The sequence below is a fragment of the Prionailurus bengalensis genome, chromosome D4 (assembly GCF_016509475.1).
Source record: "Prionailurus bengalensis isolate Pbe53 chromosome D4, Fcat_Pben_1.1_paternal_pri, whole genome shotgun sequence".
Classification (NCBI taxonomy): Eukaryota; Metazoa; Chordata; class Mammalia; order Carnivora; family Felidae; genus Prionailurus; species Prionailurus bengalensis.
Window position 1 is genome coordinate 90,465,133 of NC_057359.1, and position 27,210 is coordinate 90,492,342.

The 27,210-nt window shown below is 51.4% G+C and overlaps 1 protein-coding gene and 1 long non-coding RNA gene across 6 annotated transcripts in view; one reads left to right on the top strand and one right to left on the bottom strand.

The window, feature by feature from the left end:
• DDX31 (DEAD-box helicase 31) overlaps window positions 1-27,210 on the bottom strand; it is a 72,607-nt gene that overhangs the window by 24,800 nt on the left and 20,597 nt on the right. The window contains exons 12-19 of one of the 5 annotated variants that reach the window (XM_043565794.1): window positions 26,792-27,027; window positions 25,454-25,630; window positions 21,518-21,577; window positions 12,423-12,473; window positions 10,683-10,822; window positions 5,522-5,603; window positions 4,552-4,674; window positions 3,780-3,881 (exon numbers count right to left, since the gene is read on the bottom strand). In XM_043565794.1, coding sequence (XP_043421729.1) covers window positions 4,573-4,674; window positions 5,522-5,603; window positions 10,683-10,822; window positions 12,423-12,473; window positions 21,518-21,577; window positions 25,454-25,630; window positions 26,792-27,027 — 848 coding nt within the window. In that variant the 3' untranslated portion in view covers window positions 3,780-3,881; window positions 4,552-4,572. The other 4 variants (XM_043565791.1, XM_043565793.1, XM_043565792.1 and 1 more) reach the window with 4 other exon arrangements.
• LOC122474720 lies at window positions 25,577-26,010 on the top strand. The gene is made up of 2 exons (XR_006294992.1): window positions 25,577-25,679; window positions 25,925-26,010. It is a non-coding gene; the product is annotated as an uncharacterized LOC122474720 (long non-coding RNA).

Below are 27,210 nucleotides of genomic sequence, written 5' to 3' on the forward strand. Positions count from 1 at the left end.
GAGAAGAGAGAGAGGGGGGACACAGAATTCAAAGCAGGCTCCAGGCTCTGAGCTGACAGCACAGAGCCCGATGAGGGGCTCGAACTCACAAACCGTGAGATCATGACCCGAGCCGAAGCGGACGCTCAACCGACTGAGCCACCCAGGCGCCCCAAGATTTCCTTTCTTTACATTCCCCTAAAACTGAGTGTTTTTTTGTTTCCCGTATCTTTTTTTTTTTTTTTTTTTTTTTAAGTAAGCTCTACACCCAGTATGGGGCTCGAACTCATGATCCCAAGATGAAGAGTCACACACTCCACTGACTGAGCCAGCCAGGCGCACCCCCCACCCCCATCTCCTACGTCTTAAAACAAACATGAATGCTTTCTACTGAATGTGAAACTGAGATGCCACAGAACGAAGATTCTCCAACTCAATTTGGCTAGTAGGTCTCCTGGAAGACGCGGACTGCCCTAGTGATTCTATAAAGCCTCTACGGTAACCACTACCCACTGCGGGCATGGGTCACCAAGAAAACAGCCAGTCTGTGCTTCCCCTCACCCCCGCGGAGGACAGGGGCTCGCGCCTGTGTCTGGCTGACCACAGGCTGACCGTGCCTAACTGGGGCTCCTGAGTCTCTCACCTCTAAGGTTGCCAGAGGAAGAACAAAGGGGAGAGGAGAAAAAGCCTCATTCTCTGGGTCTGCGTCCGTCTCTGTATTAATAGAGACTTAACAACCTGAAAATGTTTTTAGCTTAGTCAAATCATTCCTGCTACCTGTTCGGTTGATGACAGTCTAGCTGATTTCACAGTACATGGTCCCCCTAAGGGTTTTATCCGCTCAAATGTCAAGAGAAAAGTCACTCAGGAGCTGTGTTATGAAAGTGGACATTTGCTATTGTCATTAACAAGGATTTTTTTTTTTTACCCTCTTAACTGATGTGAAATGCAAACTTTTTTTTTTCTTTTTTTGCTGCCCTCCTTTCGTTAAGCCACCTCAGCAACGCAACTGTCACCTTCCTTGTGTGTGTGTGTTTTTTTTAATATGAATGTGAAATTAGCGAGGATGCCCTTTCCCCTGGCGGACAGAATCCTCTGTTATTAAAAAGTAAAGCACTTTAATAATGAAAACTTTTTCCTCTTTTTCCTGTGTTTTAACTGTTTAAAATTAATGAGAAGGGCAGAATGGTTGTCAAAGCGATATTGAAAGCCGGGCAGCCAGGCCCGAATAAGCACAAAAATCCCTCTAGAGTGTTAGATAAACAGAGCTCCAGCCCGCTCGAATCCCTCTGTTGGTTATTGTATACACTCTGTAACAGCTCTCAGAATAGATCTGAGAGCCAGGGAGGCAGAGAGGTTTCAGAATTCCAATAAAGGCCTCAAATTAAAGACAGCCTGGTGCGAATTCCAGGAGAAAATTAAAGAGACCTCAAGCTTAAGTGACAGGTGACTTACTTCTGTGTCACAACTGTCAGGGGATTTAGTGATAATATGGCAATATATTACAAAGGGCTTTTCTTATTCCCCCTTTAGGTTTCAAAATGAGGCATCTTTTCTTCCCAACCAAAAAAAAATACATACACACACATAGATAATGTGTGTACAAGTGAAATAGGTGGAGAAAAGGCAATAAGACTAGGTTCACACGTTTGAAATGATGAGGTCAGTTTCAGTAAAATGTAAGGAAAAGTTAATGGCAGAAAACATAATATACTCAGGAAAAAGCACGTCTTCCTCTCCCTACCCCCTCCACTTCCAGAAATACTTTATTTTAAAATTACCCCTCTTGAGAGTGAGGTATTTTTCAGTTGTCTTCTGGGGAGGACGGTCTAAATTTAAACTGAAGGCAGGGGCAGAGTTGTGTGCACGCCAGCGTCTCAGCCCCAACAGGTGAAACACTCCCGTAATGAGAGCGGGTCAAAGCCCGGAGGCACACCCACCCCTCAAAGACACACAGACGCGGTGCTGGTTAACGAAGCTAACCTGGGACTAGCAGGCCGGGGCTAGTTTAGGAAAACACGTCTCCAATGGCCCACACTCAGCATTCCCTGGTCCGTAAAGCCCTACCGACCCTGGAGAGAACAGCCGAGTGCGAGGACTGAGCACTAGGACGGAGCGAGGGGGCTGCTGATCTCATTTGAATACCTGACCCTGCACCAGTCTCTTGCTAAGGTCCGTTTACAGGCATATTTCAGAGGACAAAAACAAAAAAAAAAAACAAAAAAAACCTCGTAGAAAAAGCATGTTTGGGTGTGCGCATACTTTGAAGATGAAAATTTCATGCCTATCGAGAGGCAACACATGAGTTGAAGATACTTGGGCTGGATTTTTTGTGGTTGTTGTAAAAAGTTTTAGGTGGTGGCAGTGGTAGGGGAGGTGCCTTTTTCTTTCTTTCTTTTTTTTTTTTTTTTTGGAAACATGCCCATTGCTAACTTCTAAAGTGTTTTTAAGCTAAACGGAAGGACGGTTTTAATCACTTTATTGCCAAGCTGAGTTCCACCCTCATGCTTCCCTAGAACCATCTGAGTGCTTCCCAGTAAAGTTGAGAGATCAAATTTATTCTCTTTGTAGGTGGGTGAACACTCGCACACCCAGACGTAGCTATATATATTTTATATACCTAAATATGAAATATACATTTTACAGATGCTTCACTCACTCTCTTTCTGTTCACAGAAGCCCAAAAATGTATGTGCCAAAGGGACATTTACAATGGACTTCAATCGAGTGAGAAGAGAGGCCTTACAGTGAGGTGTCTGGCTATGTGTGTAAAAGGCCTATTTACCGAGCTCACATGTTATCTGTCCGGCACTGGTTCATGGGCTAGACGGAACCGCCTATATGGAGAACGGCAATTAAAACACGCCGTGTTTCTTATGAGGAACAGAACTAAAAGTTGTATCCAGCATCTACTTTATTCTTTTCACTACTCACGCGGATCACACACACATAAAACACTCTTTCGGGTTGTAGATCTGTGTGACAATTAGTAATAGAGTCAGTTTCACGGAGTTTCCCTTTGGCCTTCGAATTGAAGTTAAATTTGGTTAATTAAACAGGCCAGGTTTTCATCGACACGGCGCCCGGGGCGTGTAGTACGATTAGTTTTCTAGGCTAACCGGTTAGTTTGGGGTCAGTGAAAGCCCACCTCGCCGAGTGTTTTTTCTTTTTAAAAACAAAGCTCACCACTCCTTAAAAACATCCTACTGGTTCCCGTCCATCAAGGCAGGAGCTTGGGGCTGGGATGAACCGCCACGGCCCAGAAGCATACAGAGCACCGCCCGCCTCGTTTTAGGTCAGCTTCACAGCAACCCACGTGACGGGCACTCTGGTTGCAGAACCACCAGCCGTGAAGCATGGTCTGGAACCCAAGCCTGCCTGCCTTGGGGCCCCGGCCCCTACACGAAGTGTCCCCGAGCCCCCCCCTCGGGCAAGGCTTCAAGGCTGGCCTCGTGCCAAGGAAGCCTCTGCTTCCGTGGGAGTAGATACGCAAGGCCCCGGAAGGCCGGGGGCTGGGAAGCGGCCGTGGCTCGCTCGGGGAAGAGCAGAGGGCACTGCGGCTGCTTGGCTCCCTCCCTGGGGGGGAAGTCCGCAGGAGACGGCTCCTTCTGCAGACCCACGTGATGATCAGCTCTCCCTGGACCGAACAATGTGTGCTCGGTTCAGGGACAAACACCAACAGAGTCAGTCCCAGAAACGGTGTAAGAGGAGATCTGACCGAACCTCTACTTTCTTTGTAACTTTCTTGCAACTTTACCGCTTGCTCTTACTTCTGGCCAGCAGGCAGAGGCTAACGTTCGCCGGCACCACAGCAACAAGCACCGGGTTTCGTGTCGCGGAGGCTGGACTTGGAACTCTACATCTGCTACTAGCTGATGACGACGATGAACACCCTTCAGTACCTGTGTTGGGGTTCTCGGGTTATTTCTTACTCAGTCCTCCAATCTCCTTAACAAGAATGCTAACATGATCTCAGTTTTACATAAGAAGAAACCACGGCTTAGGGACGTCCAGTCTTGCCCAGAGCCACAGAGCTGGGGACCCTGAGGCCATGCCCTTAACCTCTGCTACACTGCCCATGGTCCTGGGGCTGTAATGAAGTGTCTGAGGGAACATGAAAAAACCCTTCCTAGAATCTGCAGTAGCTTCAGGAGAACAGCAGCGTGCCGGGACCAACGAGCGTCTGTTTGGTGACTGGTCCGTTCCCTTGACAACAAACTATTAATATGGGATGTTCCAAAGCCTAGCGCGGCAGGGATGTTTTCTAACGAAACACGGTTTTAAGACAACTTGTTGATCAACCGAGTCTGTCCCTGCTTCTTTGGTTTATGGGATATTTGTTGTGGCGTCGTCTGTTGACCACGTCTCACCTAGCGAGGGCTGACATTACCTAACTGAACAGCTAGCTGCTGCCACTGCCGTGCTTTCGTCTGTATCAATGGGAGCAAAGAGCACGTGCTTTGAAGTCAGGCTGCCTGCTTCCACCGCACCGGAGGCTGCGTCCCTGTGGACGTTTCTTCACCCCTCCGGACCTCAGTCTCCTCATCTGGGAAGTGGGACGAGAGCACCCACCTGGTGGGGCTGCTGGGAGGATTAAACAGGACCAAACCATGAAGAGTGTAGCAGTCCCGGGCACAGGACACACGCTGTGACGGTTTCCCTGCCTTTGCGTTGATACATTTCCTTAGGTTCTTTCTGAACAAGAGGGCTTAAGTCAGGGCCAGTCAAGTCAGGTCCCAGCCCCAGGGACAGTATTGATCCAAAGAAAGACGCTTCTTGATGCATAAAAGAAACTCTTAATTAAGCCTGATCTATTTGGTCTCATTTTCCAGTCTATGCTCAGACTTAAACAAACAAATGTAAAATATTCAAATCACTAATGTTTCGTAGACAAAACTACATACAGCAACGTGACACACACATATCTGTGACACAGTGGGTACAGGGCTAGAGTGGGAGTGGGGAACAGCCACCTAGCAGGAGGAAAGTCACAGGAGGGCCGCAGGATAGGGTGCCCAGGGTCCCCGTGTGGAACCACGTGGATAACACCAATGTCTCCTTTTGATGATCTCAACTTTACTCTTCCTCTGTGTGTGGCACACACGTTAAAAAACGGATGCACTACGTGTGTCTGCATGGAGACACAGAGACACCAGTTTCTTCCGTGCTGTCACGGGTGGAGGGGTCAATCAGCTGTCTTTGCTGAGAATCTGGATGGGGGCACCAGGGTTGAGCAGGTAACACTGCCTCCAAACTCACTGTGGGCCAGGACGAGGCCTCCTCGCTGGGAGCCTGCCGTGGCCTTGCGGGCTTCGAGAATGGATGGGTCACCCGTTAACGGGATGAGACCAGAAAACGCGTCCAGGAGCAGAGAGGAGAAAGCACAATCAAGATGTGGCCTCATCTAACGTTCATGGCCCCTGAGATACACACGTCTGCTCAACAGAGGAACTAACTATCCCACACACAGTAGCCCCACCACCCCAAATCAAGAAGCGAGTCGTGTCTGTTCACCGCAAGCATCATCAATAATGACACTCACCTGGGTTCCCCGTCGGCTCCCTTTCCAACAACCGTCCCTTGTCAGAACAGACAAAATGTCTTCCACGCGAATCTCAGACACGCTGTAAAAGGAAGGGCACGTCAAGGTAAACTTGCTACCTTCAGCAACATCCGGAATCTCGATGCATAAAACTGGCCTATTCTCAAGCTAATTCCATGTAGAACAGAAACTACACCTTCACGGAAAGGAATTCAGTTTCCTAAACCTTCAGGAGTTTGGAAGGCAGCAACCTCTAGGACATGACGAGGACAGAAGGGGTCATATTCCCAACACTCTCCTCCTCTCTGGCGACTTTCAAATAGGCTACGTTTAGAATCTCCTCTGTGGGCATCCCACCATTATTTCTTAATGAATCTCAAACACTACAAAGCAGGCCTGCTTGTTAATATACCACACCTTGACACGAGCACATGAGAAAGTGAAGAAAAGAACAACGCAGATAGTCCCTTTAGTTTTATATTAAAAAAAAAAGGCCAGGCCGGAGGCGGGAGGGGAGTGTGTGGCTAAAGGTCCGTAACTGTTGGGGTCAACTCCTCAGGGAAGGCCAACAAGTGACCGCAGCCCCCGAACTCTCTTCTCACGTATCCAGAAGTCTGTCTACCCTCTTACACCTTCGTTATGAAGGGGTGAGGAACAGAGGACCTCTGACGCATGCAGAGCTGTGTGCAAACGGCTGAGCTCAGAATTTGGGCCTCGCTCGTGAACAGAAGCCAGCCTGAGCCAGGAGAAGAGGTCGACCCGCCTCGCGGCCCAGTGGCCCCGCGGCCCAGGCTCCGCTTCCACCAGTCTGCGGGCCACAGCGTTCAGACACGGCAAGTGAGCACACAATCAAGTACTACAGCCTAAGGAAGAAACAGGAGTTGCTGAAAACATACTTCCCAGGGAGGGGGGGAAAAAAAGGGGAAGGAGGAGTTCTGGGAGAAAAACAGATCATAAAAAGATAAATGATTTCCTTGTATGTGGTTTCTTTTTTTTTTTTAACGTAACAGCAAATTAAAACATGAATGGCAACCTCTCAGGTGGGAGAAGACAATTCTCCCCCTTCCCCCCAAAGGTTACGCTGACAAAGCTATGAATGAAAATGTCACGTCTCTGACAGCGATCTACCTGAAATGTGTCACCGCTTCCCTGAACACCCCAGCCCCCGCCCCTCCACACTCTCCCCCCTGTGCTGCCAGCTCACAGCCCCACGGAGCCGTGAAATCTTTTTACAGCAGGAGTCAACCCGAGGAGGCAGAGCACGTACTGCGAGGGTAGGAGTTTGGGGGAAAATGCTCGTGATTTCACAGAAAATGTATTTTTCATAAGAGAGAGAAATGCCGTGGCCACTGAATTTGCCTCTTGTTGACGCGGGAGAATCTGGAGGTGAACGCACAGCACGGCACGGTCCTAGCTTTTTCTTTGTTTGACGGACTTGCCTCTGTGCATCACTCATTTTCTTCAGGAGGAAAGGAAAAGGAACAGAAGGACTCGGGGTGAGATTCTGAAGCAGGGAGAAAGAAACCAAGAATAAGGCCACTTGGAGTCAGGGATACAAAGAACTAAACACACCACAGAGAGGCGCGGTTTTCCAGGAGGCGTGTCTGGGCTGACGCTCGGGCCGGGCACCCCTCTGCCGTGTGTGTCCCTGTGACAGTGCTGGGGGCCGGTCACCGCAAGTGAACAGCAGCAGAGAAAGAACTGGAGTGATTTACAGTTTAAAAGGACCTTCCTCCTGTTCTCAGAAATCGGGTGGCTTCTGAGGAACAAAGCAAATCTACTCTGCTTGTTTATGGTTCTATCGGCAGATCTGAACCGCCCCGCCTTACCATGAGAAGATAGAGAAATAAATTCAGGGACCCGTCCTATGCCTGATCTAAGAGATACACAGTTTGCATTTACATTTTAACAAACCAATGACGACTTTCATTAGAAATGCGTTTAAAAGGGAAGCGGAAATCGGTTAAGAGATTGGCATATACAAGGGACTCCAAAGGATGCAGAAACAAAGTCCTGAGCATTCGGGCTGAGGTGGCAGCGGCCCAGGGCGCCTGTCTCCTGCCCCGTCTGCTAAATTACACTGTCAGGGCGAGGTCCACAGTGCTCGGCGTCTGAAGGCAGGCAGCAATTTGTTGTGATGGCCCTTGCTGCCGAGCGCCTCAGCCTGCCTTCTTGAATCTTCCCTGTAATTCATCAGCCTTCCCAGCATCCGGCTGCCCGGCTCCCAGGTTCTTACGCACAATACATACACACATCTTCCTTCTTTTTGGTTTCGTTTTTTTCTTTTTTTGGAATATTTAGCAGAGTAACTTTTGGTTCAAGTCTGCTTGTTGCCACAGCACACTTTGTAATTATTTCTTCTTAGGTGTAATTTTTTGAATTAAGTACAAAACAGCTTATATATAGATACCCAACACTGATCTCTTCCTCAGACACAAATCTGGAAGCATCATTCTTGGCTGCAACATTGTAACTTAGGTGTGATATTTGGGCGGGGGGGGGGGGGGGGGGTTGGTTATATCAGGCCCACAAAGCAGGTTCAGGTATAGAAGCTTCAGCAGGTGCATTTTCAGGGCAGAAACGAGCAAGGCCGGGCCCCTCCAGGGCTCTTTCCCCCTCGAGTAGATGTTCACTCCACAAGAGACCCAAATCTCTTCCTCTGGGTACTTCTGTCTTCATGCTTCTGAACTTCCCCCCGCAAGTCCAAATATCGCGAGTCACTGGAGTCTTGGAGCGGTCTCCTGAATGTGAACATGGGATGCCGGATTTCCCACCAATGCTGCTGACACAGTTTTTTCCAGATGAGACCATCACAGAGAACGACTGTACTCTTTATATCTTCAAAATACACGTGGCTATTATTTTCCCATTTTAATTTAATATTTATTCATTTTTGAGAGAGAAAAGAGGGAGAAAGAGAGAGGGAGAAGGAGGGGCAGAGAGAGAACCCCGACAGGCTCCACGCTGTTGACAGAGCCTGACGTGGGGCTCGATCTCATGAACTGTGAGGTCGTGACCTGAACCGAAACCAAGAGTCAGATGCTCAACCAGCTGAGCCACCCAAGTGCTCCTCTTTTCCCTTTTTAAATTGAGGCTCTCATCTGAATCTTTCAGAGCAATCAGCCTCAATGCGTTTGTTAAGGAAACCTGAGGGCAGGGGCATCTGTGCGGGTAACTCCGGGCTGGACAATTATCATGTGACTGCAGGACCGATGGCACTCACTTTTCCGAGCTTATTGCGTCCAAGTGAATGAGCGCGGGCAAACATCCAGGAGCCGCGAACAGGAAGGAACAGGAAGGAACAGAGGGCGCAGGGAGCGTGAACTTGTAAGTCTAGAACACAGGGTGGGGGGGAAGCAGCCAGGGGATAAGAGGCCGCCAAGGTGAAGGGACTATTTGTCCTCCCATGGACGACAGCACACAGCTCTGAAAACGCGTTCTGAGGCTCGACAAGTCCCTGTGCTATAGGAAAACAGCGGCAGTGCCGTGACAGGTCCCCAGCCTGTGAGGACGGGGTAAGAGACAACAGGAAAAGGGGTTACGTCCGTGGGTTTTCATTCAACCCCCCACTTCCAGGGTACAGCTGCCCAGTGGCGTGCCACCCTAAGACCGGAAAGCACCGGAGAGAACAGCTGGCCATCCTGAAGCTCCAGGCCCTCAGAATCCAGCCCGAGAAGTTGTTATTGGTGAAACGTGATTGACCAACTGACCAACAGAATTCCTCTTACAAGTAACATCAAATATGCAGTCTCCCTGAAACAAATAAAACCACTCTTTCGGTGGCTACATTGTTTTAAGATGAGACATTAAACGAAAGGAAAACCCAAACGAGTGTTAGTTTGGCCCACTAGAAATCACCATGAGGCTCCTGCCTCCCCAACACTGAAGGGTGTACACAAGGCACATTTCCTGAGGACGCCCCAGCCCACAGATGTTCCCACGAGCAGGCCCAAGACTGCCCTACTAGGTCTGCCCAGGGTACGGGGAGGGAGGGAGGGAGGGAGGGAGGAAGGAGAGGGAGGGGAGGGGAGGGAGGGAGGGAGAGAAGCAGGGAGAGCTCTGCAGGTGGGGTGGCCCCAGGCAGCTCTCTGAGTGGGCGGCCTGCACTTGGTCCCCAGGCCAGGTCCCAGGCGGCCTGCCTGGGAGCTGCGATGCCCATGCAGAACGCAAGGACCCTGCCAGCTCTGTACTTTAGACCGAGAGACCGTGGTCCTCTTGCTTCATATGACACGTGGGGCTGCGTGAGGCAAAGCACCGGGACAGGAGGCCCTTGGGCTTGGCTGGTGTCACAGCTGCTGGTCCCAAGCAGCACTCGGGTGGCCATCGGGGCTCCCGCGCGTGGCACGAGTCGTGCCCTACCTTCCTGGGCACACGCGCACGACTCTCCCCGTGCCTTCTGAACCACGCTCCGCATCACCGCGCTACGTGAGCAGGAGAAATTCTCGAGAGCAGGCCAGTGTGAAAACCGCACGCCTTTAGCAGTCTGTTACTAGCACTGGTTATTTCAGGTGCCGGACGCCGTTCGGAACACGTTTCTGCAGCCCAGGCGAGCTCCTTCTGCCTTCCTCATACTCAGCTCGGCCAGGTCGAGACGCTGTTCTCCGTCTTCACTTTGCTGGTCTTTCCAGAGCGAGGTCTGGGTCCGCGGGGGCCCCGACTGGAGTGACGGCATGGCGGCTGCGAGGCTACGCGGGCACCTTAGCTGCCCCCAGAGATTTCCTCCCTGGGTTCATCTTCCTGGTGGTGGCGGGCTTTGTGATGAGTCACCAGCATTCTTTTTTTTTCTAAGACACATCACCTTTAGAGGCACAGAACGTTGTGCGCAAAAATAAAAACTGAATGAAGCAGGTCTTCAGGAAGCTGGCTGTGAGGGCTGTGCACACGAATTGTACAGAAAAGGAATAGGAAACACGGACCTCTATCTTAAAGAAAAACCAAGCGCAACAGATCGCTCCGTGACTTTGTGTGGCAACGCAGTGAAAACTGTCATGTGCTGACGGCGTGAAGGGCTCAGTGTTCGCCACTGGCTATTCTGGGACCCATTTAGAGATCACAAGGGTTAATGGCTCTTCGTCAGCTTACAAGGCCCATCCGCTGTAGAAAGCGACAGAAAGTTAATTAGGTGAGATCAGCTGAAACCGCGTTCAGGTTTCTGACTCACTTGATTTTGTGAGAAGCCAACGAGTTGACATATTCTGCCTCCGAAGGAGCCAAGATGAGCAGGCTGCTCCCACGGCAGCCAATCCGGGCGGTTCTCCCGATCCGGTGGATGTACTCAGCGGGCGAAGACGGAGCGTTGTACTAAAAAGGGTAACAAAAATGAAGGCATTCACAGATCAAGGCGTTGCCATTAATTGGAAGTGCAATACCCCTCACCTGCCTCCAGGTAGCCCAAGAATTAAATCCCGGTGCTATGGTTACCCTCGCACAACCCCAAGGAGAAGCCACTCAAGCCCGAAAGCCCTGCCTTCATTGGAAATAACGAGGCTCAGACACGAAGCGTGAACAGCGGCCAAGTTCCCGACGAGCGGGCGCCTTCCCGTCCCAGTATCTCCTTTGTAATTTTGCTTCTCCACAGGTCTCTTCAGTCTCCTATCTGCATCTTCCCACAGAGGTGACCGTGCAAGGTGAACACGGAGGCAGGTGGGGTAGGATGACCGAGTGACCTTGGCCGGCAGACGCGGCGGTGAGGCTGAGGCCACAGAGGCCCGGACGGGGTCAGGAGGAAGGGGCTGGCTAATCTGATCAGAGCTCAGCTCTGCTGCCGGGCGACCGGGAGCCGGTGCCCGCCATCTCACCGCAGTGACACCCAATCCCAATGGAACTGGGAGAGCCGCGCGGCAGCCGTGAGGCAGGTTCCCCTCTGGCGGGACTTGCTTCCGTTACCGGGGACGGCATTCCTGACCTGGGGGCGGTGAGGGGCAGACTCTAACTCAGCAGAATGCATTGTGCACAGCGTTTCATATTTTCTGGGGCAGTAACTTTATCATCACAAATAGGAACTGACCATATTCCATTCCTCCTTGTTTTTTTTCTTTGCAGCTACACAAATCAAAGATCAGAGGCCCCAAATGGACAGAATACACGAGGATGTCAGACATGTGAAAGTAATCCACCTCACAATACAGAAAAGCTCTAAACGATCAAGTTTATGTGTCTGCCCCGTCCCCCACATTAAAGTTACCCTGCTTTTTATCTTTATTTTGCTGTGTGGCCATCAGGCAAGAAACCACAATGCCTCTAGTCCAAAAGAGGCTGTCTTCTGCAGCGAGCAGATCAGATTTCCTAGCCAGTGACAGGCATGCAATTCCACTAACACGTGAATAAACCATGACTCACGTAAATGGGGCACGTGTCCCCTGGCCCCCACACAGAAAGGCTTAAAAATACCATTCTGCAGACTAACGAAAAGAAAAAACAAAACTGAAACCACTAGACTCTAGTGCTAACACCTGTGCCCTCTGGCAAAGCGTCTAAGGCTAGAGGTGTGTGTAAGATGTTGTCAGGCCCTAATTGCCCCCTGCAGGTCAATGCACACGGACACGGCTCTCAGGACAGGCTGAGCCATCTCCTTCCGGACACAATGAGGCCTCCCAAGGGCCAGGGTAATTCCTGTTATTTTCAGATTGCTGAAACTTTGTGTGTGACATGCGTCAGTCTGGGAGCAGGGGAGTCTGCCCCTCCCTCCCACAACTGCTCAGCCTGGCCGTTTCACCGCAGTGGCTAGGTGGGCCGTGTTAGGGGAAGGTCCTGGAGAATTGGGCAGATAAGGCTGGTCGTTGCCTGGTTACCGGGGCAACACCCGAGAGGCTAATAATAATAATTATTCCACTTAAAGCCAGCTCATCTACTCACAATCGCTTATTCCCGCCTTGACCTCACACCTTAACTGAAAAATTACCTGAACAATCCACGTGACTTGAGGGAGATCCAAACCCCGAGCTGCGACATCCTTTAAAACAGAAAAGAATATGGCTTACCACTGAGGTTCTGAGTCTTTTTAAGGCCATAGATCTATCTGATAATGTAATGCAAACTATGAGGGCTCACCACCCCCCCATGTGCACAGGTGTATACACACACACACACACACACACACCCCCCCTACATACAACTTCAGGGACCCACTGAAGTCCATCTGTGGTTAAAAATTCTAACTTAGACCAAAAAAAAAAAAAATCTAACTTAGGAGGGGGGCGCCTGGGTGGCTCAGTCGGTTAAGCGTCAGACTTCTGCTCAGGTCATAATCTCACGGCCTGTGCGTTCGAGCCCCATGTCGGGCTCTGTGCTGACAGTTCGGAGCCTGGAGCCTGCTTCAGATTCTGTGTCTCCTCCCTCTGCACCTCCCCCACTTGCACTCTGTCTCTCTCAAGAAAAAATAAACGTCAAAAAAAAAAAAAAATTCTAACCTAGGGGGTAAGCTCTACAGAACATGTTGGTGAGGCAGTCACAAAATGTTCACCCTACTAGGAGAACATAAACCGCATGTTTGCTCAAGAACTTAAGTCTTCATTTCATCAGTATGTCATGTAAAAATTCTGAGAACTTCTAGCATGGTTTATTACTTTTACGTGTTATCTGAGAAACCACTCTATGGTAGATGCATGCATTGGTGGGTCATTATCCTCACCCCTCCCCTGTCAGCGATGCCCAACAATGACAGGGCTTTGAGGCGCATGTCTGAAAGACCACCCCAAAGTGCTCCCTTGTGGAGGTCAGTTGCCAAGTATTTACTGAGGGCTCATCAGCCTCAGACAGCAGTAAATATCAAGTCATGTCCCACCTCTTCTGACACTTAAATTAGAACCCCAGCCACAGACTTAACCAGACACGAAAACCGTAAAAGCGAAGGAGACGTAGCTCTTTTCTTTTCAGCTGGTTGCCGCCCAAAAAGCAAAGGCTTTCTGCTCTCCAGTGTCTGGCCGTTCTGGCAGAGGGACGAGAGTGTGGGCACCTTTCAGTTTTCAGGGACAAGTGACGCTGGGCATTCATCTTCGAGCACGACCGTCACGACAAGAACATCCCCGGTCAACACTTACTGAGCGCTCACCAGACACCAGACTCTGCAGCATTTCGCCTGCGTCATCCTGAGCGATCTCCGAAACAACTCCTACCCCCACTTGACGGACAGAAAACCAAGGTTCAGAGAGATCAAGCAGCTTGTCCGGAGACACACAGTTAAGACGTAGAGGCAGCCCTCGAATCCTGAAGCCACTTTACTTTTCCAAGGCCGTAGCCTACCGTTTCACCACCAAAAAGATGCCGCATCCCTCAGAAGCCGCTGGTAGGAATGCAAAATGGCATAAGCCCCTACAGTAGGAAATTTGGGAATATCCCACACAACTACATACGCACTTGCCCTTTGGCCCAGATGCAGCGTCACTTCCAGAAATCCATCCCGAAGATACACTGGCAAGAATACGACACACTTCACGCACAAAGCTCCTGATTTTGGCAGTATGTGTAGCAGGCCTGGAAACCTCCCCCATGTCTAGCAGGGCTAGGCCAGGTGACTAGAACACGGCAGCACCTACCCTCCGCAGCAGAGTGTGGCACGGCTGAAGCAGGATGGGGATTCGAACGTGCTGGCACGGAGAACCTCTACGATCTGTTCTGGGCGTGCGGAGGAGGCTTGTGTGTGCGAGAGGAGGGAAATACAAACACGTCTGCTTGCATTTCAAGAAGAAATAACGGAGGAGAAACCCCAGAAGCTTACAAGAACAGTTCACCGGGAGGGGAAGGGGCTGGGCGCCGCCCACAGGGGCAGAAGCTGGACTCCCTTTAACGGACTGTTACGATTTTGACTCTGAAACAATGTAAATGTTTTGACATAATTGGAAAGACAACGAGCTGTCAAGCACCAGAAGTACTGGTGATGCCTACGATGTATTCTGGCCAAAAACGAAACCAAATCTAACCAGGTGTGCAGCTCCCAGCTCCTATTTTACAGGAAACGTCGGGGAGAGAGGAGCACGTTGGCCGGACCCGGAGGGCGCAGGAAGCCACATCCCGCATGCGAAGTATTCTAAAGCACCAAGTCTGGTTTCTTCCAGAAAAGAATCCACGGGCAAAAAAAAAAAAAAAAAAAAGCAGGTACCAAAAACGAGACATTAAATGGATAGACAGTTAAGTGGAGAGATGAACCGAGAGATCAACCGGGAGCCCACACCTGGAAGGAGGCCCACCTGAACTATCAACCGAGGTTATGTCTGGGGAGAGGGATTCTGGTGATTTTTACGTTTCTTTTTGCATTTTCCTGTGTTGCTTGCTTTGTCTTTCTTTTAACAACGAATGCATATTATTTCCCCTCGAAATCTTTGTTTAGAAAAACTTAAACCAAGGAGCACTTGCACATCCTTCATCTGGATTCATCAACCGCTAATCTGTCTGCTGCACCCGCTTTCTCTTTCTCCACACACACGCTTCTGAGCCATCGGAAAGTTGCAAATACCATGGCATTTTATCCCTAAATACTTTAGCACGTACCTCCTAAGTAAAAAGGCATTCCTCTACGTAATCACAATACCATTAGCATACCTAAGTAATTTAGTATTAAATAATGTTATTTCCTGATAATCGTTTCATATTCAAATTTCTCTAACTGCACCTAAGGTTGACTTTTATAGTTGTTTTCTTTCCCAACCCAGGAACTGATTCATCGACCAGGCATTCTATGTTTATTATATCCCTCTAGACTTCCTTGATCTAGAATGATATCCCTGCCCTCAGTATTTACTTACTTAGCTTTGTGATAACTCAATTTTGAAGAAGCCCAGGTGTCTTGAAGCACCTCCCAGAATCTGTATTTGTCTAATTGTGTGTCCCCACGGGAAGGTTCGGGTGGAGCCTTCCGGCAGAAAGACCTAAGGGCGGAGAGTGGCTGACACCAGGAGACACGCGAGGGCAATCTGTCCTGCACGGGTGATGCTGTGCTCGGTCCCCTGAGGAGTGGCATCCACCCACCAGCTCTCTCCACCTGAAGGCACCCTCCTCCTTTGTAACCAATCAGTAAACTGGGGAGTGGAACTTGGAGACCGTTTCCTAAATCCTTTTGCCCACAAGTTTTAGCACCTGGCGACGCTGCCGGTCTGCCTCGCTGTTCCTCCGGCGGCTGCAGACGCAGGCTTTCTAGCTGGCGTCCCCTTCTTCCACTTACCGGTTGCCATTTTTCCGTCAAGAAGAGCTGGCCTTCCTCTCCCCTTAAGTATCACTAAGGATTTACATACGTAAGGCTTTTCTGGAAACCAAGAATCCTATGCAAAGTTTCTGTAAAAAGCACGTTCAACCAACTATTCCCTGTATCGCCCAGGGTCAGAGGCAGGAGCCAAGGAAGATCTTGTCCCACCATCATCTCACCCACCGGCAAGGAGCGCTGAGGGCAGGTCAGGAATTGTCCGCCTTCACTCTGATTACACCTGGGCTTGCTGGAAGTTTCCTCGGAGTGGTGGCCAGGCTGCATTTCTTAGGTACTAAGCGGAAGTTAACGTACCAAATCGTGTCAACCACCCACCAAGTGTTTGCAGACAGCTCCCACTGCCTGGAAAACTGAAGGCGGATGTTCCCGAGCTGATGCCTTTGAGAACACAATTTAGAGAGTTCTCTATCTTAAAGGGAAGCAGGCATCGCTTTCTACGCTAACCACAGTTGATGTCTTTAGAAAAACTGACGGGTTCTTAAATCTGCTAAGCTCTTGTTAAGAAATGATTTATTTTATTTAAGTGCTCCGCAGTGGGAGATGCACGTAGACAGTGGCTGTCTGAGCTTTGCAGACACTTTGTAAAAAATGTAATGCTCGTTGGTTTAGTAAATTCAACCAAGAAACACAGATGAAACTCTAAAACAGCAGGTGATGTTCGTGGAGCTCACTGAGCACAAACATACCGAAATGGGGAGGAAGAACGCCAGCGGCCTTCCCGGGACCACTCGACATTCTATTTTCCGCTCGGGGACCGGCCGAGACACCATCTTCCCATCGAGCACTGCTTTATGTCTTAGGGAGGGGGGGACCCTCCCTGACAGCCACCACTGCTCAGGCTTCCCTCAAGCTGTTCCTGCAAATCCTCCTTCCTATCCTCGACCCGGGATACCGTAGGGAACGGGACAAAGGGACAACCTGCGTGGCCCAGGGACAGACAGAACTGAACTCCAGCCTCCCTGTAGCAGCCACACCACCTGGGCAAGTCGACGCGGCTCGCTGACCCTCAGTTTACCCACCCATCCCGTGGCTATAAGACCCACCCTGTTGATCTCAGCTCACGGGGTGGCTGAGGAGATCGAACGGGACCGTGTTTGCGCAAGTGTGTTGAGAACTACAAATCCAAGCATTTCATTCCACGACGAAGGAGGAATCGACACGGTGGCAATTAGGAGGTGATCTGTGTGCCCGCGCACCCGACCCGGGCAGAGGACCACAGAGAAGCCGGGATCTGCTCCATCCTCTGCAACGGTGTCCGCTGGGGGTGCCAGGTCCACAGGAAACTGACCTACGTCTCGTCAAAGGCTTCGGTTCTCTGCCCCGCTTAGAACTTAGACCCAGCCCAACCGTATTCCTTTAAGCTAATTAGGGCAAAAGAATTGCTAAAGTCAGCTCTGAAAGACACTCAACAGTGAGGCCGTGAAGGCCCGGGGCCTGACAATGGGCCGCCTCCACGAGACCGAGGAGTACAGATGGAAGGCAGCTTGCTCAGGTGCCAGCCTGTCAGTTGGATTAAAATGACTCATTTATTTACCCAAGAACCTCACAAAGTGCTTTTACTAACAGGGAGAGGGGGCCTGCCGGCTCTCTGAGCAAGGGACGTAGCAAATTCGCCTCCGCCGCCTTCCCGGCCTGCCAAAAGTCATTATTGCCGTGTGTGGAAAGCCATCAGCAGGGTACAGGCCCCCGTTGTCCGGGTGACAGATTGGGCTGCGTAATCAGAGGAGGAAGGAGAGAGTGCAGAAGCTGTCAGAGGCGAGAGAGCTTGGCTGGAGCCGCCAGAAAACTGGCAACATGAGTTAGCGTAACCGAGTAAACAGCCAACCATCTCCAAATGATCTTGCCATTAACACGAATGAAATAAAGTGGAAAAGCTAAACTTTACCTCAAAAGCACGCCCCAGAGAAAACCACGAGAGTCTACATGTGTTGTCGGTGGTGAAGTGACATTCCCGTGACTCTCCTGGCCTCATCTCCTAGCCTCCTTTGTCTCCCAGCCCCCCCGGGCACAGTGGAAATTCCCCAGGAGGAAGGGAAATTAAGAACCGCACAGACGTAAAGGTGTGCTTCAAGACAAAAAACAAATTGAGAAGGTGGAGGAAAGCAGCACAGGTTCGGGGTCTTCTGAAGCAAGCACGTGCCCCACAACCAAGATCTAGTGCGGCGGAGAAGCAGCCAGAAGACCAAGCGAGGCCGGGGGGTGCCTCTCTGTGCCGGGGAAACGGTTACTGTGCTCCGTATCCATGGTACCCACGGATGGCCAGGGAGGGCCACATGTACAACAATGGAAAAGTCCAGCGTCGGCCTTAAAACCAGAGGCAGCTCGGGAATATCATCTTCCAGTTACTCCGTGGTACATCCCTTTATCGACCGATCAACATAACAATGGTGTTGAAAACCACCTTCCCCACCTCTGGTTTATCAGGAGCTCCGCACCACAAGCAGGAGGAAACATTTTGTAGATGATCTACTATCTCCTATCTGACTCCTTTGACTTCTTAATTCCATTCGGGAAAGTGGGCTTTTGAACTTTCAACCAGCTCCTTCCCACTAATCCCTACTCCCTTAACTTGGCTTCTTCTCACATCTACTTCTCTAGAGGACACAAAATTCCATTCTGAATGTGTAAGGACCTCTCTCACAAACTGGTCTCCCCTGCCCCAACTGCCCTTTCGCTTCTGCCTACATTTCATGTCACCATGGGCTGACTTGTTTGTTGAGAACCCACAGTACACAAAGCCAGGTACCAGGTCCTGAAGGTTGTAAGAAATTAGAAAGGTCCTTGCTTTCAGATGTTTATAATTAAGATGAAAGAAAACACACACACACACACACACACACACACACACACACACACGTCCTGGACTGTTCCTAATAACAGAATAGACAGGAGGGAGGAAAACGGATTGGGGGGAGTGAATTTTGAAGCAGTAACTAGCATAATTGTGAGTTTCTGAGTGGTTACAGCACAGTTCCCAACTTTTCATACAGACATTCAGTCTTCTGGGCTCGGTAAAAGATCTTGGGATGATAAATCAAAGTGGCAAAAGGTACGGTATAAAGGGGAGGGAAAATCCCCCTGCAACAATTAACAACACGATTGCTCTTTATCAAAAGAAGCCAGTTCTCCATCTGCCTTGTCCTGACGTGGCCCCCGTTCCTCGTTAACACTAAGGAGACTCCCGGAGAGCATGCAGAGGGCCTGGCAAGCAACAGGCTGCTTAAAAGGATGCAGTGACAGCGTCGCCCCAACCGGGCCACGATCTACTGCAGTGGGCCTCATGTGCCTACAGCTCTCACACACCAGAAGCTTCAGGCCAAAGCAAACAAATGTGGCGGAAGCGGGAGGAATTCTGAGGGTAAGGGAGCAGCTCCTCGTCACCAGGGACTGCGTGCTGGCTCCCTGGCTTCCAAACGGCAGGAAGTGAGCCCCCGCCCGGCTCTCCTCTGGTAACCTTCGCTGCAGAATGAAGAAGGGATGGGGCTGGCGGAAGATCGGCACGCTGGAAGGCTCCTCGACAAGCCAATGAGCACACACCAAGAAACTTGAGTGAAATCAGACTGGGGGCAAGCGCGAGTTGGCTTTGCGCGCGGCAGCCGGGACCGGTGAGGGGCAGAGGGGTGCCGGGGCTGGTGGGGGGCAGAGGGGTGGGGATGCGGTGCCCTGCCCAGGCAGTGGCGCTCTCTGTTTGGCCGACCTCACTGCAGGTATCAGCCAGACAAAACAAGAAAACTCATCATAGGCTTCCGACCCCACTGAGAATTACCTTTTAAAAAGAACGACCTTTACTTCCACGTAAACCTACTGGAAAAAAAAACAAAAAAAACAAAAAAACAAAAAAACCAAGACCAAAACCAACCAAAACACTGAACTTCAAATACCTGGAATTTTCTTTGAGACCCAGAGCTCACCCACGTCTGAAAGAAACACCAGGAGACTTGAGAATTTTCCACCAGGGACAAACCCAACATCTTAAGGGTCAAAGATAAAAACATTTTGCTCTTATCGCAACTCAAACTCCAACACAAAGGTTCCTACTGTCTTTTGTTTCAATACAGACGACCTGTAATGTTCACCCTCGGGTACAGCACAGATATGAAAAGTGAAGCTGTTCCCAATGAGCAAGGGTACTAACCTCAGCCTCTTCCAATCTTCAGAAAAAGGCAGACATTGGTGGTTCTCAACACTGTTTCTTGGGCCCCAAATACCCACCCACTCGGTTCACAAATCCTGAGTGCCTACGGCACACCTGCTCTGTCCCGGCCACCGGCGTGGGACTGCAAACCACACAGTCCACCTTTAGGGGCTCGTGCTCGGGGTGGGGGAGGACACCTAGGCCAGGTGTGGTGGGTACTGTGCGGGGTGCGCTGGGAGGGCCTAATGGGGAAAAGTGGGCCCTGGGAGTGCACTTCCTGAAAAGCTGAAACTGAAGCAGAGACCTAAGTAGGGCTAGTGCAAGTCAGGGGAGGTGCCCCAGGTAGGGGGACGCGGGTACAAAGGCCCCAAGGCCAGGTAAGGAAGACCAACACATTCAGGAAACCAAGGCAGGAGCCTATCTGGCCGAGGCCAGCAACAAGGGGGAAAGTGGAGGCTGAGGAGACAGGAAGAGGTCAGGTTCCAGAGAGTGTCGTTAGAGACGGTAAGGATTTTTGACAAACTTCTTTCCCAAGCAGATCTGGACTCATCCTCACTTTAGCGCTGGCATTAAGAGACGGTTTAGAGCAAACACCAGCATCTGATTTATGGATGGGCTCCACAAAGGGCAGGGCCACCTGGTCAGACTCAGTGCTCCTCAGGAGGCAAGCGTGCCAGGAGTGACCGTGCCCAGATCCGGACGCCCGGGTCCCCCGTCTGCCACACCTCGTGTCAGAACTGGCACACGGTGATAAACGGGTGACTGGGTGGCCACCTTGTGCGTAAGAAACCAAGCTGTACCCATTCGGAAACCCTGAATTTAGAAAGAAAACAACACCTGTCACCTGAATGCAGAGCAGGAGTTCCTTAAAAAGTAACTGTGTTAAAAAGTGAGGCCTAGACAGGTATCCAAACAGCTAACAGTTTTTGTCCTGCCCAGCACCTGCCCACTGGATCGCCCAGTCAGCAGTGCGATGTCACCACTGCACACACGGGGACTTCTCAGATGAGCTGGGGATTGAGTCACACCATCCGGGAGGGCACCAGGAGAGAAGGGGCTTTAATCGTAGGAGCCAGTGACAACGGTGGTGCCGTGAAGTCCCAGAGCAGGGGGCACGGGAGATAAGAGTTTTCGATCTCAAAAGAGCACGAGACCCATCATAAAGGCCAGCTCTGCACTGAGGGGGCGGGGGAACCCCGAGGGCCGGGGCCGAATGACCTGGCCCCCGAACCGCAGGGCTAACGATGCTTTTAGACAACAGCAAAAGAAATCTGTCCAAGCACATCTATCTTCCTTTTAAAGAAGGCTCGAGCAGAGGCAAGTGGGGCGACTCTGTTGCGAAAAGACTTTCTCAGCTCTAATTACTCCCGATAGCTGTAATTTACACATTTTTGGTGGATAGAAATCGCCAAGATTCACACATTTTCAGACCAACAGCTGCCACTATTAGTGAGCAAATCGGCAAGACTTCTGCACGGTGGCAGCCGGCTGTCTGTGGCACGGCCAGGGGACGACCAGAAGTGCAAGGCGACCAGCCACACCAAGAGGCCTCGATATCCCCGCTCTCCGTGGGGCTGCCTGCAAGGCCAACTGTCCAGAGGCGAAAACCCGTGACCACCATTACAGAAACTCTCGGCCCCCACGTAGAGTACGGAATGGTACGTACCGTGCAGAGGAGGATGCCAGTCTTGGAATGTGAGAATTCTTCAAACACTGCTGTTCTTTCCTACAGAAACAAGGAAAAACAGGGGCTTACAACTCTGAGGTCAGTCCCAGCAAGGCAGGCTTGGATTCCCATAACCCCCTACTTCCCAGGGCTCTGTCTTCAGGCATGGAGAGGCTTTTCCAAGAAAGAGAAGCAGATTCTTCACATCTCATCAAGACCCTGTCCTTACAGGTCTGGACTTCTCAGGCTATTTGAGGGCAGCACCTCTCAGTAAGACAGGGCCAGGGTGGGCACACCCTCGGGACGGCCAATACCAAGAGCAGGCAAGGCCAAAGGCCGCAAGTTACTGTACCCCAGGTTCCCAACTCAGAATTTATTCTAAGCACGAGGTCGAGAGGAATAAAGAACCACCACCTTTCCTACAGGGAAATTTTCTTAAAAACTAATTTTAAAGAAAATTTAAAAATTACAATCACCACGTATCTTAGCTATACAAAACTGTATATATTTTATAAAAATTTCTTAAATGTCTATTTATTTTGAGAGAGAGAACGCGCGCAAGTGAGCACAAGCAGGGGAGGAGCAGCGAGACGGGGCAACATAGAATCCGAAGCAGGCTCCAGGCTCCGAGCTGTCGGCACAGAGCCCGACACGGGGTTCGAACCCACGAACGGTGAGATCATGACCTGAGCCAAAGGTGGACGCTTCACTGAATGAGCCACCCAGGCGTCCCGGAAATTATATATATGTTTTAAGTCAGAGGAAGAAACGGAGATCACCCCAGCAAAGCAGGCCACCGCCACGGGCCACACCCTTCGCAGGCACGTAAACACGTGTTTTCTCAAATGGCCGCGTGCTCCTTCCACTGCTACCACGCTGTCGTGTCAGAATAGGGACACCCTCCCGTGCCAATCGACACCCCGAATCACATCGCCTCTCGTGGCTACCGAGGCTTCAGCCGAATGGGCACCGTCGTCCAACACCCCGTCCCTGGCAGCTGGGTTTGTCTCCAACTGTTCGCTCTGGCGCCCAATGTTGAGATGGACACCCTCCGAGAGTGTCTGCTGGCTACGTATTTAATTATCCCTTTGGGCCAAAACCCTAAAGGCAGTCCTGCTGCACTGAAGAGCGTCCGCTCGAGAGGCTTGCCGAGGGCACACTCAACGTGGGTTAAGTCACAGCACTGCGAGATGAGACTTGGCCGTGTCCGTCAGGGACAGGAAAAGGAACATAACCAAGCCACTAAAACTTGGAAAAAAGAAAAAAGTGAGGTCTCTCTCACCTTCTCAGTGAGGTCTGGCCCTCCGTGGCCCACCGTGCCACTGGGGCGCACCTCATTCTGGTCCTTCACCTGCATGTCATTCCGTCACGTAACTGGAACCTCCAGGCACACCTCACTTAGGACAGTGGGTAACGACAACCAGCACGAGGGCTACCGAGTCCCGGAGAGTGGCCTACGCCCCACGCGCCTGAACTTCACCCACTCTGCACGAGAACCCTAGCAGTCGTACCATCACCACACCATTTCCAGATAGAGAGAGACACTGAGGCACAGAAAGGCGGAGTCACTTCTTGCCCAAGGGACACACAGCAATACCCACCCCCAGGGAGTCGTGTTCCAGAGCCAGTGCTCAGACCCTCGAGAGGACAGCTGGATTTGCCCAGCGTGCCGCACGCTCTCTGTAAGGGTCACTGTAGAGTCAAAATCAGAAAATAAATCAGAAAAGTTCATAAAAGCCCGTAAGGCACATCCTACGAACGACGGGACACATTCAGATTTGAGGTAAGGAGAAAACGACCAAACCCGGAGCTTTCCTCACAGCTGTCACGCAGCCACTTTTTTTTTTCTTTCCTTTTTTATGTTTATTTATGGGGCGCCTGGGTGGCTCAGCTGGTTGAGTGTCCGATTTGGGCTCAGGTCATGATCTCACAGCCTGGGAGTTCGGCCCCGTGTCGGGCTCTGTGCTGACAGCTTGGAGCCTAGAGCCTGCTTGGGATTCTGGGTCTCCCTCTCTCTCTGCCCCTCCCCAACTCATGTTCCCTGTCTCTCTCTCCCTCTCTCTCTCAAAAGTAAACATTAAAAAAATTGTTTTAAAATAATAAAGTTTATTTATTTTGAGACAGCAGGAGCAGGGGAGGGGCTTACTGTCTCAAAATAAACAAACATTAAAGATGAAACGTTTTAAAACAAAACAGATCCCATCAACTTTTCTCTAATGCTCATAAATGTGGTCAGGGTCACTTCGACCATCGAGGAGACCAAACCAAGGTCACGTAGAGCCGTGGCCAGGGTGACGAGCCAGGCAGACGGGACTGGGACTATTTTAGCTTAGCGTGGGACAGGACACTTGGCCAGTAACTCGAAATACAGAAATATTCCTTCCCACCTTCTGCCCATGTCATGAGAAGGCCGGGAAGGCTAAACACTCACTACACGAAACAAGCAGAACGCTAACCGTTCCGGAAAGAGACAGTAGTAATAACGGCACCTACGTTCGTGGAGCGCTCAGCACCAGGCCCCGTACTCAGCACATCATCTGCGTTGACTGAGTGAACCTTCACACCAACCCCATCAAGTGAGTACCGCTATCACCTCCACTTTAGCGACACGCTTTCCTGAGGTCACACCGCCAGTAAAGGCAGAGCCAGGACGAGCGTGCAAGCAGCGCGTCCCAGAGCACACGGCTGTGAGCATCCTGCAAGACCAGTGCCCTCAGAAAGTGAGTCGATCGGACTGAGATCCTTTAACTACAGAGCCTTTTGCACGATCAATGCACATTCCTAGATCCTTCTGAATCCACACCCGGCTCCCTCATTGTCCTCACGCCCACCTGGCACAAGGCCTCTGGTGAAGAAGACCGAGAGGATGAGGCAACGAAGCTTTATCAAAAACCAAACGCTCTAAATGGCATTAAATTATGGGATCAACAGAATCCACCGCATCAGGGACCCTGAAGTTCGTAACATTCACAAGGGCCGGACGATTCAGGAAATTCCATCTGGTCCCATGGGAAAGAAGAAGCTGGGCCCTTGAGTGACCTTGAGCACGCTCACTTTTCTGAGCCTGCACACTCTTAAATTATTAAACTGACAAAAGCGAGCACGAGAAGGGGGCTGGACCCGATGACTTTAACGTCTCCCTCAGCTCTAAAGGTGTGTTTTTTACAAACTGGAGCTAGTCAAGCCTTGCTCCGATTCCCGGTTGTCCTTCCCTTGCCCTGACTGAGCGCCCGGTCACCTCCTTCCAGGACAAGATGGCTCCCACTGGCAGGGCCCGCTCGTCCGCCTTCCACGCCGGCGCACGCCTCACCCGGCTCCCTGCCCATCGCCTGGACGGAACGAGGGCTGCGCCGCTCAGAACCTAAAACCGGGAGGCGTGACTCTCTCCCTCCTGAACGGCAGTATTATTACTCAGAGCTGAGACACAACTGAGACCCCGAAGCCCCTCGCCCAACCACGGTGTTAAGAGTGAAGGCGCTGTATCTTGTTGACAATGACAGCAGTCGCGCTCAGCAGTACCATATGGGATCCACAATTTAGCTCCATTAATGCTCTTAATTTGAAGACATCAAGCCCTAATTACACACTGGGTACTAAAAAGGCAAAACCCTTCCCTGGTGCCAGCTACTTAGTGGTACTCTGTTGCCTTAACAGCTGGTTGAGGCAGACTCGGGCCAAGCCGGGCCGCGAGCTCTCTCAGGTGGAAGAGGGCAGCTCCCGGAGCAAGAACACCCGGGAACAAAAGACGCCCTTGCCCGCACCGACGCGGCCGTGCGACCTGTCCCCAGGTCCAGTGGGTCGCCCGCCCGCCCCAGGCTCGTCCCCTCCTCGCCCTGCGGAGTCCGAGGCGGAAGCCAGAGCCGACCCCGAAAGGCCACGTTCACGGTCGTCAGACTCGGGCCCGCTCCCACTCCCGGGGACGGGCGCGAAGCTCACCTCCTGCTCCATGTTGCCGTGCAGCCGCAGGAATTTGAATCTCGTGGAGGCAGATGGCGGCTGCCGTGACACGGGGGCCCCTGAGCAGGCTGGCAGGGTCCGGAGGAAGAGGTGGTAATAGAACTCCACCAGCTCACAGCTCAAGAAAAAGATGATCATCTTCTGGTCTTTCTCAAGCTACGTCGGTACCGAGGGGGAAAGAATCACCACACGTGTTTAAGATTAGGTGACCCTGGGGGCGCCTGGGTGGCGCAGTCGGTTGGGCGGCCGACTTCAGCCAGGTCACGATCTCGCGGTCTATGAGTTCGAGCCCCGCGTCAGGCTCTGGGCTGATGGCTCAGAGCCTGGAGCCTGTTTCCGATTCTGTGTCTCCCTCTCTCTCTGCCCCTCCCCCGTTCATGCTCTGTCTCTCTCTGTCCCAAAAATAAATAAACGTTGAAAAAAAAAAAATTAAAAAAAAAAAAAGATTAGGTGACCCTGAAACGAGTACTTCTCTAAAACACGTAGTCGTGCTGGCCCGGATTTGGAAACCCAGATGACGGACAGCTTTGAATAATCAAAAAAAAAAAAAAAAAAAAGTACCACTGATACAACATACGCTCCAAAGAGTAGATGAAAGGAAAGTGACACGGCTACGACTTCGGCCAGGCTTCCCAAATCTGAGCGGCGCAGATGCGTCGTGGACCGAGGCCGTGCGCTCCCCTTCTTCCCACCCACCCGTGGCTCGCCACACGTGCCCCTGCCTGGCTGGGGCCCCGCAGGCGGTACCTCTGAAGCTTCCTCCTCGAGCCCCTACACCCACTACTTTCCCACACCCCAGAGGAAGTTATCACGTGTGTCCAGTAAGCACAGAAATGCCCGAATTCTTAGAGACCAGGAGCACAGGCTCCCGTGTCTGCCTGCATGCAGCCGGTTTCTGCCACCTGTGATGCTCCTGGTCCTCCGTCCCAGCAGAGGATTCAGGTACACTTCATGTCGAATGTGACAGCTATCACTGACCTCTGGGTCTTTACCACAACCCCAGGATGGCTGACTGGTAGTCTGCATTTGAAACACAGTTACAGTGGAAAACGTGCGTGTGTGTGTGTGTGTGTGTGTGTGTGCACGAGAGAGAGAGAGACAGAGAGAGAGAGAGAGACAGAGAGAGAGAGACAGAGAGAGAGAGAGAGAGACAGAGAGAGAGACAGAGAGACAGAGAGAGAGAGAGAGACAGAGAGAGAGAGAGAGACAGAGACAGAGAGAGAGACAGAGAGCGAGCGAGCATCCCTCAATTCACTGCTATCAACGCCAGACACAGAGAGAACAGGACCTTCTTCCCTCAACTGAGCTGGTCCCAACCTTGCACTTCTGCAGGATGAAGGCCGCCAGGGAGACGAGCTTCAGTTTGCTGGGAACCAGCGTCACATGCTGATCAAGACTTCCTGGAATCGCGAAGCTGTCCAGCTCATCGTCAGGTGGTAGAGGGGAAACCTCGGGAAGTGTGCCTCGCTCCGGGTCAGACTGCCCGTGGTGCTGATCCAGGACAGAAATCCGGACCGGATCGAGCAAGCTGATATCAGCCAGCCGTGTCACACCTTGGAGCAAAGGTGAGATAGGCAAACACTGTGAAACCAGTCCCGTGTGGGCACCCCACACCCCACGTCCCACGCTTATGAAGAAGCTCCTGTGGGCAATACCTGGGCAGCAAGATCTGCCCTCTGGTCAATCGGCGGGGGGGGGGGCCACTGCTTCCACACCAGCATTTCTAAACTCTGGCC